Consider the following 18263-nt stretch of genomic DNA (forward strand, 5'->3'; position numbering starts at 1 on the left):
CTCCTGGCTGAAATTCTCTAATATTTTTAGATCCCAATTGACAGCAGGAACCCAAGTCAGGAGAGCAAAGCCCTGGTAAAAGGAGTCCTCTATTAGAGAAAAAACCCCAGCCAGGCTAGTGGTGGTGCACATATTTAATCTCAGCACTCAGGAGGCAGAGGCAGGTGGATCTCTAATTTTGAGGCCAGCCTGGTCTACAGAGTGAGTTCCAGGATTACACAGAGAAAACTTGTCTTGAAAAACAAAAAGAAAAAAGGAAAGAAAAAAGACAAAACTAACAACATCAATGCCTATGAACTGAAGATCCTTCAATCATTGTGACACTTCTGTACACGTGGTGGAAACCAGAGCTGTTAAAAGGGATGATGAGTGCTCCAAAGTATATTTGGCAGGCTGTGGTGGCATTGTGCTCTGGAAGATGAGACCCAGGGTCTTGTGCCCACACCCTTTTAGGCTGGATTGTCTCTAAGCAGGAAGAGGAATGGAGGCTTTGGAAGACAGTGGGAGTGCCTGCAGGACTTAGCAGGAATTCCCAGAGCACACGATCCCTCCCCACCCACATGGGCAGAGAAAAGACAAGCTGAGAAAAGAAATACACTTTTATTATTCACTTGAAATAGCACATGCACTTTTAAAAATTATAACTCTTTTATTTAAACATCTCGATAGCATCTTAATTTGGTGGTAGTGTAAGCACTACCAAAGACAAGTGTTCTGAAAAGCATTTACAAAAATACATTGCACAAAGTCCTATCTTGCATCTTTAAAAATAAATATTCAAAATATTTCCACCCCAAGTCCCAAATTTAGTTTCATATAGGAAATTCTGTTTCTGCGTGTAACCTGCAGTATGCAAAATGTGTGCACATCACCCAACCTGGCCACACAGGCAGTGGCTCTAACCCTATGGAGTGGGATATGCTGCTTTGGGCTACTTTCTCAAGGATTGCTTGCAATGTGCACTAAATCCCAACTCGGAGCCCCAGCAAGTAAGCTTATGTTCTGCCAAGGCTGTCTAACCAATGAGACTGAACAATTCTTTATGTAAAACATCTGAACACTTCAAGTGTCCAGATGAAGTATCAGTTATAAAGTCTGCTCACAAAATAGTCTAATATTAAATATTAATTATAACCAAACTTGAGTCAGGTGAGAAGGGCCAATAATGGTGCAGAGGAAACCCCAGAGCAGCAGAAAGTGCTGCTGTGGGAAAGACAAGAGTGACAGTCATCAGCACCACCTGTAGGGTGGCATTTTAGTGTTCCCCCTTCAGCAGAGCCTAACACAGCTTGAGGGCACCAGAGGTTGACATCTCAAGAGGTTCTTGTCTGTACTGTGAATGAATCCCACCAGGAATAGCCCAGCTGAGACCCAAGAGTGCCATTCATAGTGCATGTACCCCACTGCCCTTTTGGGTCACACCCTCAGCAAAAGCCTGATCCACTCCTCTGGGGAATGGTAGGTCCCAGCAGAGAGCAGACAGCCCAGGACATACCTAGCCTCTCCCCACCAGGGAACCTGGAAGGGGTCAGATGATGATGGAGCAACAGTTTTCCCTGAAAGAAATGCGTGGGTCTAGCAGATGGGACTTCTGCCTTCCTGACATCCAGAGGACAGCCAGTGCAGAGCTTTCGGCCTCCACATGTCAGCAGCCTGGAACCTGCCAGTTTCTCTGCTTTCTGACTTTATCCATTGAAGCAAATTCCCCAAATCAAAGGGAGTGTCTAAGAATCATACATTCAAATGAATCCACAGAGCCCACCAGGCTTGTGGGCCCTGAGCACACACGCACAGCCTCAGGACTCAACATGTCCTCACGTCCATCACACATTTATTGAAGGGTGACAGGTTCCTATGCTCATGTGCTCTCTTCCCCAAAGGGTTCCAGTGTTATGGCGTCTTGGTATATACAGACATGTACAAACAAGGCTGGAGCGCTCTACTGGACAGGTTCTCCATGGACTCGGAAGCGGTAGAGGCAGGTGTACTCAGGGTGGCCCCAGTTGGACAGGACCCGGAGCTCTACTATCTGGAAGGCTTGGTCAGGCCTTTCCTGAAGTTGAGGGAATAAGTTACTTTGCATCAGCAGTCAGACCCCCACACACCACCCCCGACCAATCCCTTGCCCCTGTGGGATATGTAATAAGATGCAACCATACCCCAAATAAGCCTAGCAAGTAGTTAGGATTCAGGGCACATGTGTTGACAGCACAGGCTGGCTGCTGTGTTTGACCTTTTACTGAGGCACAGAGGTAGGCCATGGCTAATCCTCACCACCCTCTCCATATGCCAGGCCCCACAAAGACATGAATGAGGGAGGCAGGATCCTTGTGCTTACCAGTGTGTGGAACATTTGGAGTGAGTCTCCTTCCTGGTCATAGGTAAACCGTCCCAGAGGCTGCCCCTCCTCCTGATACTCTGTTTCCAGTCCCTGCAATGACCATGTGTTATAGCAGAGATAACAAGAGTCACACTACTCTAGCCCTGCTGTCCTGAGTGACAGGCCACCTCCCCTAAGAGAGGCTTCCTGAGGCCCTCCTGGAGGGGTACACTGTCACTGGCTTCCTATAACCCACAACCATCCAAGGACAGCTGTGGTTACTCCCATTAGGGAAACACGCACACAGCCACACAGAAGGCCAGCTTGAGATGGCCATGATCATGCTCAGAACCCCCAAAGCACAGATACCCTCATGAGAACTGTGTAGATTCTGGGTGCTCCAAGTAAGGGATATAAGCAGGATGAGAGCAGCAGGTAAGCTAGAGCAAAGTTGGAAGTGTGGGAAGTTGTGGAGAGAGATGGTTGCGGGGGTGGGCAAGAGTGACCATCCCTGAGGCTACCACATGTCGTTTAGATATGCTTAAAATGATGGGTTCTATATCAGAGAAAATTTATAATGGGAAAAGGCTTCACAGGCAATGAGCAGATGTTAACTACAAAATTATGCCTCTGGATAACTGAAACGCCTCTAAGGGTGGAGAGGAGAAGGCTGCTTCCAGGATGCCAGCAGTCACTCACATAGACTGCGAAGTCTCTGGGAGCACTGGAGATGTTACCAGCGGGTGACAGCGTCTTTGGAATATGCTCCATGGTGAACATGGTTGGGTAGATCCTCATGGACAACCGCACCACCAAATATCCCTGGGAGCCTTTGAATGCCCAGCAATTCCCTGGGTAGATGTCGGGCTAGGAAAGAAAATAGTACAACTCAGGCTGGAACAAGTTCAACCACTATAAGAATAAAGTGATTTCACAAACACCATGAGCAAACCAGAAGCCTCTGTGTGTCCAAGTCACTCTGCCTGACCCTGGGTCTCACAGCCAAGGAAACCAAAGCTGTGAAGGCAGAAGCCTTGAGCTGCTCTTCTCCCTGAAGCCTTGCCCACCACCAAAAATGCAGGCGGTCCTGAGTGGGTAGCCCTGTCCAGCATCTTGGCAAACAGCTAAGACCTGAGCATTGTCTATCCAAGGCAGTCTTTGGTATTGAACCACCTAAGCCCCAGGTGGCTCAGGACAGGGCTTGTCACCAGAATCAAGTCTGGATCACAGGACTGGGGCACAGGTTCCAGGAAAAGCAGAGAGGGTTGATGGCTGAGATGCCCAACTGTGTACCCCTGTGCCTATACAACCAGTCTTTCAAAAAAGCCGAAAGGACAGCAGAGTGGAGTGGACAGTACAGGGGCCTCTCTAGACCATGCTGTCTACCAGGCACACCTATGATGCCTTCTAATTCTCCACAGGCAAAAGTGAAAAGATGAAAATCCTATCTTCCCAGTTTTTGAAAAAACTCAGAAATTACAACATCGCCTATGTCCAGGTGAATGGGACACACAAAGCCCAGTGTCTGACAGTCAAGCCTCAGAGCCTAGGGCAGGGAGCATTTCAGAACAGCCTGCAGTGATGATGGTTACCAGGCCACACAGTCACTTGTCAACACTACTTGCCGGACTCATTTCAAGGTGACAGATGTCTTAGTTTTCCCCAGTTTCAAACCTTTCATTGCCATACATTATGACACACTTTCCTGAATTTGGGGATTTTCTGGCATTTCCCATTTAACTTTTGGGCCACAGATGACTGTGGACATCAAGCCACAGATAGGGAGATTCCTAGGGTCAGGAATTCAAGGTCATTTGTAATTAACAGGGAGCTGGAATCCAGGCTGAGCTAGAAGATTCTCTGAAAGCAGGGTGGGCTCCTACACCAGGGGGCCCTGTCTCAGGTCTGCTGACAACACTCCACTTCCTGAATTTGCAAAGGCTGGGCCTGTGTACCCAGGTCAAAGAGACTCATTGGGGGCTTCACAGAAAAGCACTGAAAACTGCTTCAAAATGTGAACACAAGGCAGCGCGCTGAAGCAGGTGAGTGCACCCGACTATTCAAGTTTTTCCTTTCACCTGTGAGGCAGGCTCCGGGGAAGCAGCAGTGCAGACAGGGCAGATGCCCCAGGCCTGGGGACATGGTGGCTGTTCCCAGTCTGCTAGGGCTCATGACAGCACAGGCAGAAAGCAACCAGGATGGTCCCTGTGGCCCTCCTATGATGCTCCCTTCCAGCTCCCCTCTCTGTAGAGTCTCACAGTGGGACCAGGCAGCCTCCCACCACCCGGGTCTCAAATTGAATGGAGAGGCTGCTTGGCACATGGCACAACCCAGCAGTGCATGTCCAGTGCCAGAGGAGAACTTGGGTCATACCAATTCTGTGTGCCTGTTTTACCTTCATGAGGGGCTGAGAAATGCAGAGTAGCCTAAGATGCAAGGCCCTGCGGACAGCAGCTTACCTGGATCACCACACGAGGTGACTGCGAGAAGTACCACAGTGGGATCCCAAACAGGCTCAGCAGTGCCGTCTTGGTCTCATAGGTCTCGGAGCACCGAGTGCTCAGGATGCTGCCACCTAGAACACAGGGACACTTGGGTTACACCTTATGGCAACATGCTGGGAAGTCAGAACTAGAGGCCAATAGCACTTTTTATTTTATTTTAAAAAAAGACTTATTTACTTTCATGTGCATGTATGTCTATGTGAGGGTGCAAGATCCCTTGGAACTGGAGTTACAGACAGTTGTGAGCTGCCATGTTGGTGCTAGGAATTGAACCTGGGACATCTGGAAGAGCAGCCAGTGCTCTTAACTGCCGAGCCATCTTTCCAGCCCCCAACAGTGCTTTTTATTTTAAAATTTATTTTATGTATATGGATGTTTTGCTTGCATGTATGTCTGTGTACCACATGCATGCCTGATGCCCACAGAGGCAAAAAAAAAAAAAGGGCTTTGGATCCTCTGGAATTGGAGTTGCAGATGGTTGTGAGCCACCATATGGGTGCTGGGAATCAAACCCAGGTCCTCTGGAAGAGCAGCCAATGCTTTTAACTACTGAGCCATCCTCCATCCCCCAACACTCCCCCACCAAAGTGCTTTTAACAGCATCTGCTTTACTTGCAAAAAGAACCTTGAACTCTAAGGTCAGCCCTATACTTTTGGTTAAAAACTGGATTCTTTTTTTTCTCTTTTCATCTGTGAGTGCAGGTATGGGTTAGAAGCCAAAGGTTGACAATGGCTGTCTTCGGTCATCCATCACCTTATTCATCAAGGCAGAATCTTTCAACTGAACCCAGAATTCACAGATTTTGGTTAGTCTCACTTGCTCTGGGCAACCTGTCTCTGCCTTCCAACCAATGAAATTATAGGGCTGCTATGCTTATCCAGAATTTATGTGGGTTTTCAGATCCAAATTCTAGTCCTGACTTTACCACTAAGCCATTTTCCCCAGTCCCTGCATTTATTTTTTAGCTGACACATAAAAACACAAAAATTAGTAGATGGCTCTGTGCTTTAGAACTTGCTGACTTGGGTACAGCACCTACATGGTGGCTCACAACTATCTGTAACTCCAGTTCCAGGGGACCCAACTGCTCTCTTCTGACCTCCGTGGACACTAGACACTATAGAAAGACATGTATGCAGGAAAAACTACTCATACCCATAAAATTCTAGAGTAACACACACACACACACTCACCATCATCATCATCATCATCATCATCATCATCATCATCTCTATGCCTCTGGGGCTAGCACATGTAGGATCAGGCTGAACATACATCAAGAACTCAGCACACGGGTGGCAGTGGCACATACCTTTAATCCCAGCACTCAGGAGGCAGAGCCAGGCAGATCTTTGTGAGTTCGAGGCCAGCCTAGTCTACAGAGTGAGATCCAGGACAGGCTCCAAAACTACACAGCGAAACCCTGTCTCCAAAAACCAAACCAAACCAAAACAAAACAGAAAAAAAAAAAAAAAAACAACTCAGCATAACCTCACAGCATAAACACCCAGCATCCTCTTTCCTTTTGTCTTAGCTCGGCAGCTAAGCCGAGCCATCCACTACACCGAGCATTCAACTTTTTATTCGGCAGGTTGTCTTTGACATCAGTTCATTTTATCCCTTCACAACAGTGTCTGAATGTGTGACTACTAGGGATGGTGGCTCTCAAAGCTTTGTTCATATTTTCCTAAGTAAGGGTCAAGAGTCCCACAGCACTGGTGTTAGGGGCAGGTGACTTCCAGAGGCTACCTAACTGGTCAACAGGAGGAAATGCTGTAACAAATGCCCACTAGCCGAAGAGCAGTGGGAGCAGGGGTGACTAGTTAGGAACGAACATTCTGCCCTTTCAGGGGAGCAGGCAGACGGGATGATAATGCTAACAAGAAATAGGAACTGAGAAGCCAGTGCTGGAGAAATGGCTCAGGAGTTAAAATATACTTGTTGCTCTTGTAGAGGACCCGGGTTCTGTTCCCAGCACCCACAAAGTGGCTCATAACCATTCGTAATTCCAGTTCCAGGAGACTGGATGCCCTCTTCTGCTCTCCAGTCACTCGGTAATGTGTTACACACATACATATATACAGGCAAAACACTCATAAAGTATATATAAGACATAAAAACGAGGGGGGAAAAAGAATTAAGTCTCACAGAGACACAGAGCAGGCCCCAGCCCTCAGAGCAGATGCAATCCATCTCTTACGGTCAAGCTTCAGTACCGTCTCTGACATGCACAGAGGGGGCAGGGGACACTCAAACAGGCAGACAGCAGGGCTTCTCTAACATGCACGGAGGAGGCGGGACACTCAACAGGCAGAGAACAGGGCTTCTCTGACATGCACGGAGGGGGCAGGGGACACTCAAACAGGCAGAGAGCAGGGCTTTGATGCTGCAGATAAAGACCTAAGCTCCTGGACACTGGCCAACTTCTTAAACATCCTCCTCTAGTCTAAGAACAGCTGTTGGGGCAACCTCTTGGGGCCTCAGGGGGTTTAAGCTGGTGACACAAATCCACAAGCTCCAACATGATCCCAGAACAAGTGGCAGCTGCCAACCCAAACAGCATGGCTAAAATGTCGTTCTATGCATCTGCTCTAAATATAATTTCTGATGTCACTTCAGTTCACAATATAAAACTAAAATCAGGTTTTTGTTTTTTGTTTTTTTGGAAGTCATTTAGACCAGGGGCTCCTTGAGAAACATGAGCAACCCTGCTAACTCCATCCAGCCTTAAGAAACTGGCTATTCCCACACTAAATAGTAGGCTCATGCCACACTGAGATTCAGATGATGTGATGGCCCAGCAGTGATGGCAGCCAGGCTCATGACCATCCATATCACAGGCTGCTCAAGTTGGGACATAATGTCTCCACTGGACAAAGGCCCACCACACTCCTCTGGGAGTTTAAAAACTGCTCATTCTTTAGAGATGTGTCAGTCTGCATGTCACCTGCAATTCCTAATTTCTACAAGTTCAGAAAGTCACTTCTGCATGGCTTGTGTAGCAGAAGCTCCTGAGCTGCCCCACACCTCCCAGTGGTGTCCACATTCTCACCTTTCCAGAAAGGGCTCACAGGCCTCATCCAGGTGTGCAATCTCAAACCCACTGCACATGTGAGGGCCCTGTGGTTATGACTTCCCTACCACGACAGAACATGCTTTGTGGAAGCAAGGCAGCTCCTGTCCTGCTATGCATTCAGCCTCAGCAATCAACCCTTAGTCCTAACACTTGGGGCTAGGCCTCGGCATGCTCCATAAACATGGAGCTTACACATACCCCAATGGGCAACTTCCCAGAAAGAATGAGCATTTGGGTCTCATCCAGAGTAATACTCTATTGTCATATTAAAATTGTGTCAAGGCTGGGCGGAGGTGGCCCACGCCTTTAATACCAGCACTCAGGAGGCAGAGTCAGGCGGATCTCTGTGAGTTCAAGGCCAGCCTGGTCTACAGAGCGAGATCCAGGACAGGCACCAAAACTACACGGAGAAACCCTGTGTCGAAAAATAAAAATAAACAAAACAAAAACAAAAAAGTATGTCAAGTAGCCTGTGGTGGTGGCGAGTTCCAGGACAGCCAGGGCTACACAGAGAAACTCTACCTTGGGAGGAAAAAAAAGTGTGACAATGTCCTGTAGGCCCACCCGAATTCCTGGCCTGGTCTTTCATGCTCATAGTAGACTCTTCTGTTGATTACTCACCTCCAGACTCCAGAGCAAAGTCCACCATCCCGGTCTTGTCTTGGGAGTACAGCTTCAGAGCATTGTTCACAATGATGTGCACTTGCTGGTAGTCCGGAAGAAATAAGAATGAGGGTTAATGATGCAAGCAAAGGCCAGGGACCTTATATGCCTATGTTTAGGGAACATAAGCATGCTACACTTCAGCCATGGACAGTAAATGGGGGGGATGGGGCCAGATCCTCATCACTAGGGTATGAGAGCTCATAGCAAGTATCAGAGGCAGGGTGTCCGGGGCACTGTCACCATCAGTGGGGGGGTGGGAATGGGAGGGAGGTTGGACTTCAGGGCTGGGGCGTGGCAACTAAGGGGAGCTGAGTACAGCTGGAAGCTGTGTAACCACAAACTGGCATATGGGAGCCCTTGAGACAAAAGGATTCAGTGAGTGCAAAGCTAAGGAGTGCTTCCAAGTGACAACATCAGCAGTGCATCATCTCAGAACACTGACACCCCGGTAACCACGTGTCTATGGTGGAGGCTGAACCTGTTTACTCACTGCTTCCGTGATTCCTGAAATCCCTGCCTCATTCATGGCAGACATGATGACCTCAGATGTCGGTGGCTGTCCTGTCACTGTGATGTGGTGTGTGATATTCTGCAGCACTTTCAGCTCAAGGTCCTGCAAAAGCACCTGCACCTCATCCTTGCTCACGAACCGAGAAGAAAGCTTCTGCAATAGCCACTCGAGGGAGCTGTCGTGCTGATCCTCAGAGAACATGAGTTTCACAGTCTCCTGGATGCGGGCATCGGCCTGGTGAGCAAAGAATGGGTAAGTGTGCAGCACTACAGCACACTGCTCCAACACAGCCTCCAGAAGTACATCTCTGCAAGACAGCAACAACTGTGGCACAACTGTCCCCTTCATACTAAATTTAAGGACTCTTCCCAAGCCACTGGAGTGGCCTAGAGTGCTGCATGAAGGCCATGTACACGGTGAACTACAGAAAGGGGATGTGGGTTTTCTGACCCCTGGGGAGTCTACTCCACACAGCTCCACAGCTGAGGCATGGGCCCCCGTGTCCTCACCGTTCCTTATAAACAGCCTGAGGTGTAGCCAGAGAGGAGGCTGACTGGGTCATACTATATACTGCTCTGGGAGTTTTTTATACTCAGATAATTTATCAGACATGTCACAAATCAATTTTCTAATCTATGGTCTGAACGTGGCTCATGAGGACTCGTGCCAACAAGATGTCTGCATTCTCAGAATACCCAAGGAGGTGGGCCATGCAACATCTGTGACATTTTATGACACAGATGGGCAAGTGGCCAAGCATAGTTGGGGCCTTCTATGGACACTGGGAGACAGACGTGTGCATGTGCATACACACACACATACGCACACCACTCTCAAATAATTCCCAACGTGTCAGTTGTACTGTGTGATCAGGAAGAGTCATGCATGGAGCTCGGGTGTGATTGTGCTATGCTGTTGGGATTGGGGCTGACTTGAAAATATTTACAACCTCCAAGTATGGATGGGGTGAAGTTTGATCAGAGCATTTGCACAGCCTGTGTTGGACTCTGGGTTCATGCCCAGCACCACAAAAATAGACAAACTCTTAAAATATAATGAGAGAGAGAGAGAGAGGGGGGGGGGGGGGAGAGAGAGAGAGAGAGAGAGAGAGAGAGATGGCTCAGTAGGTAAAGATGCCTGCCTCTAGACCTGACCTCCTGAATCTGATCCTGAGGACCTACATGGTAGAAGAAGAACCAACTTTTCCAAGTTGTCTTCTGATCTCCACATTTTTACATTCTTTTGCTTTTTTGTTTTCCCCCAAGACAGGGTTCCTGGAACTCAGAGATCCGCTTGCCTCTGCTTCCTGCGTGCTGGGATTAAAGGCATGTGCCACCATGGCCCAGCACATTCTTACATCCTTATGACATACATGTGCCTGCACAGTCACATGCACAATAAATGAAATATTTAAAATGCAATTCTTTTAAAGGTGGGGCTGGAGAGATAGCTCAGTGGTGAAGAGCTCTTCATGAGGACTGGAACACAGATCTCATCACGTGACAAGCCACATTCCCACAAATGCCTGCAACCTCAGCTCTGAGAGAAGCAGACAGAAGAGGACTTCTAGAGCTGGCTGGTTTCCAGTTATGCCAAGACACTAGATTCAGCCTCAAGAATTGAGACCCTGTCTCCGAGGGAATGGGCTTTAAATGATGGGAAAGTGACACCTGATGGCTTCTTCTGGTCTCTGTTCATGTCCCTGTATCTGTCTGTACATGCAGACACACACATAAAAAATGTAAAAAAAAAAAAAAAAGAAAAAGAAAAAGTTTTCAGGGCAGCCATAGACACAGAGAACCATCTTGACATAGTCAGGTGAGAGCTTCCTTCAGGTAGAAGTCTCTTAACACAGGCACTTACCTGCTCACAGCTGCTCCTCAGATGCTGCCAGTCCGACAGCTGTGACTTCAGCAGGTTCAGTTCCAGTTCTAGGTGCTGCACACGGTCTAGGAGGGGTTGCTCTTCAGCCCTGCTGGAAGCCATCAACCAGGGAGGGGACAGGGGTCAGGGCCCAGATGCACTCAGGGGAGGCCTCAACCCTAAATAAAGCAGCACGTCTATGTCCTCAAAATTACAAATAAGACCAGAAATGAAGCTGATGTCCATCCACAGCCCTGAGGCTGAATCTGCAGTTCCGTGCTCATGGGATAGACAGTGGAACTGAAGATAAGATCAGGGTATAATTAGTGACTGGCCTTGGGGAGTGGCTATGAGCTACCCATGACCACAGCTTTGCAAGGAATGCTAATAGGCCCAACTGAAGAGGGATCTCCAGATACATGTTCTGGATCTATACATTCACATGCCGAGTCAGTATTCACTGAAACCAGGCCTGGGAAGAGCAATGTGCACCACACTCCCTCCTACCCCACCCTGCTGTGGGATGTTCTATATGTCTGGGATGTTCTGTATGTCAAATGTGTTGCTCTGATTAGTTAATAAATAAAACACTGATTGGCCAGTAGCCAGGCAGCAAGTACAGGCGGGACAAGCAGAGAAGAGAATTCTGGGAAGTGGAGGGCTGAGGCAGAGAGACACTGCCAGCCGCCGCCATGACAAGGAAGAAGTAAGGTACCGATAAGCCACGAGTCACGTGGCAAAGTATAGATTAACAGAAATGGGTTAATTTAAGATATAAGAACAGTTAACAAGAAGCCTGAGCCATTAGGCCAAACAGTTTAAATAATATAAGCGTCTGTGTGTTTATTTTATAAGTGGGCTGTGGAACTGCCAGGGCTTGGCGGGACCCAGAGAGAAAACTCCAGCTACACCACCCCACATGCAGAGGGCCCATTAGCCGGCAAAAGCTGCTACCCAGCCACACCCAGCACAGGAACGAGACACACACACACACACACACACACACACACACACACACACACACACACAGGTTAGTACACACAAAGGCAGAGTGTGCAGATAAGATGCAGTGCTGGGGACGAGGGGAAAGCTAGTGGAAGTGGGAACAAGCACAACTGCTGAGGGACCAGAGCTTTGTAGTGGTACAAGGACCAGCAGCTTCGGGTGCAGAAAGCTTGGCAGCCACAAGGTGCACGGCTGCTGGGCATCAAAGAGGGAGTCCCCCAAGGACACCCATGGCCAAGCAGGGGCCGAGCTATACACTGCCTGAAGAAAGACAGTCCCAAGTTCCTCAGGGCCTCTGTCCCTTGCATTGTCCCGAGAGGATATCCAAAAACATACCCAAAAGCTGGTAATTTTAGGTAGCAAGTGACAATCTGAACCTTAGCAGCCAGTAAATAGTTGGTCACCATGTTCCATACACTAGCAAAGAACCATGGGAGAAAAACTCAGAGCTCCTGAGGTCACCTACCTGCCTGCTCTCAGCTTGCTTTCTTCCAGCTCCTTCTGGATAGCCTGGGAAGTAGGGGAGACTTTGTAAACAGTTACGCCTTGAGTTTATAAATCATATCTCAGTAACTTAAAACTTCACATATTGAAGGATGAGTCTCAGCTTCTGAATGCCTGGGCAAAGGCATCAAGGTGAGTATGGCTGGGCTTCCTCCTGACTCAGGTCAGGTGCATTCTGGGTCTCCTGACAGGTTGAGGCCCCTCTTCCTGCTCATTGAACTCTCCTGACACTAACAATCAGGAAGTAGGAGCTGGTCCCAAGAGCCCAAGGACTATTCTGCTTACCCCCCACTCAGTAAAATAATGCTTTAGTTCAGTTCAGTGAGCACACAAGTATCTGCCATGCTGTGCCCTAAGAATGCTAAGTCCTGTCCCCAAGAGTCACATGGTCTACACTGCAGACCCACATCAAGACCCAGTTTACCAGCACACAAGTGAGACTCTCCCACCCACAGTGATTTTATGCAAAGCATGCTCTGTGCACGCTTTTTGGTGGAGGCTGAGTTATACCAGGGGCTCACAGGGATTCATGAGCAGGATGTGACTGGATTTTGAAGCCAGCACACAGCCACTTCTGTTCTGTCAGGCTCATGAGTCAAGCAGTTAAGCAACAGAGCTGAAATGTCCAGAAAATAAAACCACAAGACACAGCTCTTCCAGTTGTATAGATCAAAAGCAATACCTTGAAACAACGTAGCCCCTGGCCACAGCTTTGGAGAATACTGACTGCCAGTTGACCTTTCTTAAAAACTGGTCTGGGGGACAGTGAAAGTGCTCAGTGGGAGAAGGCACTTGTGCCAAGTTTGATGATCTGAGTTCAATGCCAGGACACACAGAGTGAAAGGTGAGAAATGACTCCGATAAGCTGTCCTCTGACTTCCACATGTACTGTGGCATGCATTTGCTCTTGCCTAGCAAGTATAAGGCCCTGGGTTCCATCCCCACAGCCAGGGACAAGTGCACCATACCCACACACACCCCAAGGCATGCATACATGCACAGTTTGCTTTTTTGGGGGCTAGGCACTCCAATTATAAAGGCAAGAACAAACATCTTCGGGCTGGGGAGAGGGTTCAATGAGTAAAAGCATTTGCTGTGTAAGCATAAGGACCTGAATTCAAAACCCCAGCATTCATGTAAAAAGCTGAGTGTGGCTGTACACCATCAGTAACCCTAGTGCTGTGAGTGGTAGAGAAAGAAGGCTCAGTGAAAGACCTTGTCTCAAAGGACAAAGGCAGAGTAAGGGCAGCATCCCTAATGCCCTCCTTTATGTGGGTGCATGCACTCCCACATGTGTGCACCCAGCCAACAAACCAACCAACCACACAACCAAAGATTAAATACCTCAGATTTTTCTGTCAATTTTCTAAGAATATCTTCCAAGTTGGAGAGACGCACTTCATGGTCATGGTGGAAAGTCATGAAGTCAGTCTGAGAACGAAAGTGCAGAATGAACAGCTGAGAGAGTTCAGCAGCACATGCACGCCACTAGGGCAGCCAGTGATTCTTCCTGCAGGTACAGGGTAGGCGGCATCTTTAGAGCTGCCAGCCCCTAGCCACGCCCCTATCTAGCTCTGGCTGGAGGTCTCAAACCCAAGCGCAATCATACAGTTTGTTTTGTGACCTCTACATAAGAAGTAAACCTACTCAAATCTACTCACAGATTCACTGGGTACTGTGATCTTCACAGTTCTAAAATAAAACCCCTATGGATAAAGACCCAGGACACATTCATTCCCCTCTATCATTTCTTACCCACACAAGATACATGGTATGTCCATACTCACTGGCATCATCCAGAAGCACTATTCACAATAAAGTCTCATCATGTGACTAGGTTACTTATTCAGAAGGTGACCAGGGCCAGCATGGTGGTGCAGGGCTGTCACCCTAGCCTTCAGGAGGCTGAGGCAGGAAGATTTTGAGCTCTAGCCCAACCTTTCTGGGCTCAGTGAGGCCACATTCAACAAAAGCATCAAGTGAGATTTCTTTCCACGGGCTAAGTGTAAGCACTTGCCTAGCATGCACAAGGCCTAGAATTAATCCCATCCCCAGTACCACAACAAAAGTAAAAACAAAAAAACAAAACAAAATTTTATTTCTGTTATACTATAGATAAGATGTGTCACCTCAAAAGGCTTGTGTTGAAGGCTTGGTCCTCAGCCTGGTGGACCCAATCACTGAGATAACCTGATCACTGGATCAGGAGGGCTCCAACCTACCCATAGAGCAGGTCACAGACAGACATGTCACCTGCTGATGCCACTGGGCGGTGGTAGCAACAATGTCTGAAGGGCTTTGTCAGAGGTAGTATGACACCAGGGATGTGCCCAAAGGGCAGATCTTGTTCTGGTTCCTTCTTCTCTGCCTCATTTGTGCCATCAGGTGTTTTATCACAGTGGCCAGAAGTGCACCGGTAAGAGTCACCACATAGGCTGGGAACAATGTGCACACTGGCTACTGAAGGAGTTTCTGGGCTTTACCTTAGCACCAAGTGGTTCTGTGGTGCCCATCTCCTGCAGGTGCTGTCCAACCACATCCTTGACCCACAGGGACAGCCCTTCCCTGCCATCATCCACTTGGTCCACCCGCATCTGGAGCTTCTGAAGCAGGACCGTCAGCTCTGCAAGTTTCTCGTCGTGGTTGTGGCACTGCGCACTCAAAGAGGCTACCTTCTGTCCCATGTCACTCTCCTGAGGCCACTGGGAAGCCTCATAATCAACCTGAGATGAAACCAGGAGACCATAGTCAAAAAGTCCAAAGGGACATTCCAGCACTGGGCTGTATGTCTTTCTTTCCACTCTCATGTTGTGCAAAGAAATGCTATTCATTCATACTCATAACTGAGTAATGGAATACATAATTCTGCATTATTTGAACTAGTTTAGAACATCTGAAAAGCTATAAAACTTGTGGTGTTATTTTGTTTGCGTTTTTACAATTTTAGGACCATGCACGGTGCATGCCTTTAATCCCAATACTTGGGAGGTAGAGACAGGTAGATTTCTGTGAGTTCTAGGCCAGTCTAGTCTACAAAGTAAAAGCCTGTCTCAAAAATATTTTCCCCTCTAAGGCAGGGTCCAAGACTACCTGTTCACAAGTAGCATTAAAAGCTCTAAAGAGCACATGCTTATGGTACCACCAAGACCTTTCTTGCTGGTTACCTTCAGAGGTGGGCTTGGGGGAAGAGGGTCAGGTCTGCGCACACTCTCAGGCTCGCCCACCCTCTGTGCTGGCTGCATGGCCGTCCAGTTCAGCACTGGCAGGAGTGAGAGGAAGTTGCCCTGACCCCACAGGGAGAGACCAGCACCTGAAGAAAGAAGACAGCTGTGTGCACATGTACAGGTGCCCTAACATATTCAGATATTGTTTCCACACTGTCAGCGTGGGCATGTGCTGGTCTCTGAGGGTCACCATGCCACATCTTACCTAGTAAGAGTAGGAGTGGAAGGAGCAAGACAAAAACCTTGCAAATATTTCGAAGGCACCTAAGAATAGAAAGAAAACCGTTAACTTTGGAAAGACAGAGGTGGAGTGCCATTCTGCCCCTCCTTGTGTACACACTAAACACCCTGCTAAAGTTTTATCTACAAGGCTTGGCCACACCCACAGGAGGCCCTTCATACACAGCTTGCTAGCAATCTGAGAGGTGCTATCTGGTACCACAAGAAAGACCCAGAGGCCTGAGGCCCTGTTCTGGGGCTAGCACCCACTGTGGTGAGCTGGTGCCCATAGAACTGCACTAGGGCACAGGCACAGGACCCGACTGGGCCCTCCAGCTGGACACTTTACACACATCCAGTGTGCTCAACAATGGCAGCAGCCTTCTCCACCTCTGATCATTTGAAAAATGAAAATATGAAGGTCTGTTGTAAAACCTGTAAAAATGTATTGATGCAGACACTGCAGATGTAAGCTGGGCCTTTACAGAGCTGCCCACAACGGGTAAAGAACAGCTGTTCACCACCCCATGCAGACATGCTGACAAGGCATGCTGACCTTGACACAGGAACCCCAATAGTGACATGAGAGCTTCACACTGACAGTTTCTTACCTGGTAAGAAGAAACACATTCAGCCAAGAAATCAAAGTAACAAATTGGTACCATCCACTCCCTAGCCACCAGAAGATTCCAGAGGCTGCCTTCCCTATGAGAGAAGAGAGCAAGTGTTCTGAGGAAACATGCTTTCGAAGCTGCTCCTACATGGATGCTTCTGGGAAGACACAGGCATGTTTGCTGGAGGGACAAAGGCCCTGTAACACTCGTCAGCAGGGCAGGAGAACAGTGAGCAACACCAGCTACACACAGGGTGAAACGAAGGGAAGCCCCAGTCCATGCAGCTCAGTGGATCATGAGACCTAAGGCCCACACACCCAACACGTGATAAACAAGAAGCCATGCACCTAAAGCAGCGACAAGCATGTCACACTGGGAACCTAACACGAAGCTCCAACCTGGTACACTGCCTATGGCTGCCCCAAACTTTATGAGAGCACTAACACAGAGTCACATAACCACCTGGAGCAGTGACAGCCAGCCAGAGCATCGACCACATGGCCTCAGCCACAGACCACCCAGCAGCTCTGGTCCTGTGTAGTGCTCGAACCAAGAGGTCACCTGTGGCAGAGAAGACAGGGCAGAGGGCACTGTCAGACAGACTGCAGGGCCAGCACATACTGACAGTACAGAGAGCAAGGCTGTCAGGATACTCTGCCCAAACTCCCTCCTGTGTCCCAGGAGGATACTCAAGTTTTCTTGAGAAAACCTTGCTGTTCTCACTTAGACTCCCTTACATACATTCTTTGTTTTGAAATGAGGTCGCCTGTATCCCAGCCTGGCTTTGAACTCGCCATACAGGCAAAGATGACAAACTTCTAGCCTCCCAAGTGCATGAGCCATCATACCTGGCTAACCGTGGTGTGGTTTGGTTTGGTTTGGTTTTAGGGTGCTGGGGCTGGTGTTGAGATAGGGTCTCATTATGTAGTCCTGGCTGTCCTGGAACTCATTATGTAGACCAGGCTAGCCTCAAATTCACAAGGGATCTACTTGCTTCTACATCACAATTTCCCAAGTGCTGGGATTAAAGTGTGTGCCACCACACTCGGCTATCCGCAGATTCTTAACAGAGGCGGGTACCTCTTCACCACACCCTATCAGAGGGTCTAGAAGGTTCTCATAAATGTAGGTGGGTGGTGCCTGCAGAATTCACAGTGGGAAGGTAGTCTTTTAAGATGACTGAAGTTCTACAGCATCACTAGACAAGCACAAAACGAACGGGCACCCAACCTTTCCTTACATAGAGCAGAAAACCTCCCCCTCCCTCTTGCTGGCTCCCATTTTTTGAGACAAGGTCTTTTTATGTTGCGAGGCTGGCCTCAAGCGATCATCCTATCTCAGCCTCCTTAGCGTGTTACCAACCACACTTTTTTTTTTTTTTTTTTAATCAACTTTGCTTCATTTTTTCAAGTGTGATTGCTGGTTCTTACCCTTACATTAATACAATATCTACACATTAAACCCATAGCTATTAAGTTATTTCAACACAGCATATAACGAGAGTGTGGCTTAAGACAATTAAAAATAAATGTTTCTCTTATGAGTATAACAGTTTTGCCTACATGTTTGTCTATGCACATGTGTGCCTGGTGCCCGTGAAAACCACAATAGAGTGTTGGATCCCCTGAACTAGACAGTTGTGAGCCACAACCTAGATGCAGGAATCAGTCCTCTGAAAGAGCAGCAGCCAGGGTCTTAACTACGGAGCCATCTCTCTAGCCCAAAGATCTTTTTAAATGGCATACTGCTTTGTGTT

The 18263-nt window shown here is 48.2% G+C and overlaps 1 protein-coding gene across 14 annotated transcripts in view; it reads right to left on the reverse strand.

The window, feature by feature from the left end:
* Positions 1-581: 581 nt before the first annotated feature.
* Sun1 (Sad1 and UNC84 domain containing 1) overlaps positions 582-18263 on the reverse strand; it is a 48734-nt gene continuing 31052 nt past the window's right edge. For 6 of the 14 annotated variants that reach the window (XM_052754277.1, XM_052754280.1, XM_052754278.1 and 3 more), the window contains 14 exons: positions 16952-17068; positions 16505-16598; positions 15880-15938; positions 15615-15760; positions 14934-15173; positions 13795-13881; positions 12413-12456; positions 10942-11053; positions 9058-9312; positions 8523-8607; positions 4780-4895; positions 3020-3187; positions 2339-2431; positions 582-2053 (listed from right to left, as the gene is read on the reverse strand). In XM_052754277.1, coding sequence (XP_052610237.1) covers positions 1940-2053; positions 2339-2431; positions 3020-3187; positions 4780-4895; positions 8523-8607; positions 9058-9312; positions 10942-11053; positions 12413-12456; positions 13795-13881; positions 14934-15173; positions 15615-15760; positions 15880-15938; positions 16505-16598; positions 16952-17068 — 1730 coding nt within the window. In that variant the 3' untranslated portion in view covers positions 582-1939. The remainder of the gene's footprint in view (positions 2054-2338; positions 2432-3019; positions 3188-4779; positions 4896-8522; positions 8608-9057; positions 9313-10941; positions 11054-12412; positions 12457-13794; positions 13882-14933; positions 15174-15614; positions 15761-15879; positions 15939-16504; positions 16599-16951; positions 17069-18263) is intronic. The other 8 variants (XM_052754281.1, XM_052754279.1, XM_052754275.1 and 5 more) reach the window with 4 other exon arrangements.

The sequence above is a fragment of the Peromyscus californicus genome, unplaced genomic scaffold (genome assembly GCF_007827085.1).
Source record: "Peromyscus californicus insignis strain IS unplaced genomic scaffold, ASM782708v3 Scaffold_2__1_contigs__length_46816999, whole genome shotgun sequence".
NCBI classification, from domain to species: Eukaryota; Metazoa; Chordata; class Mammalia; order Rodentia; family Cricetidae; genus Peromyscus; species Peromyscus californicus.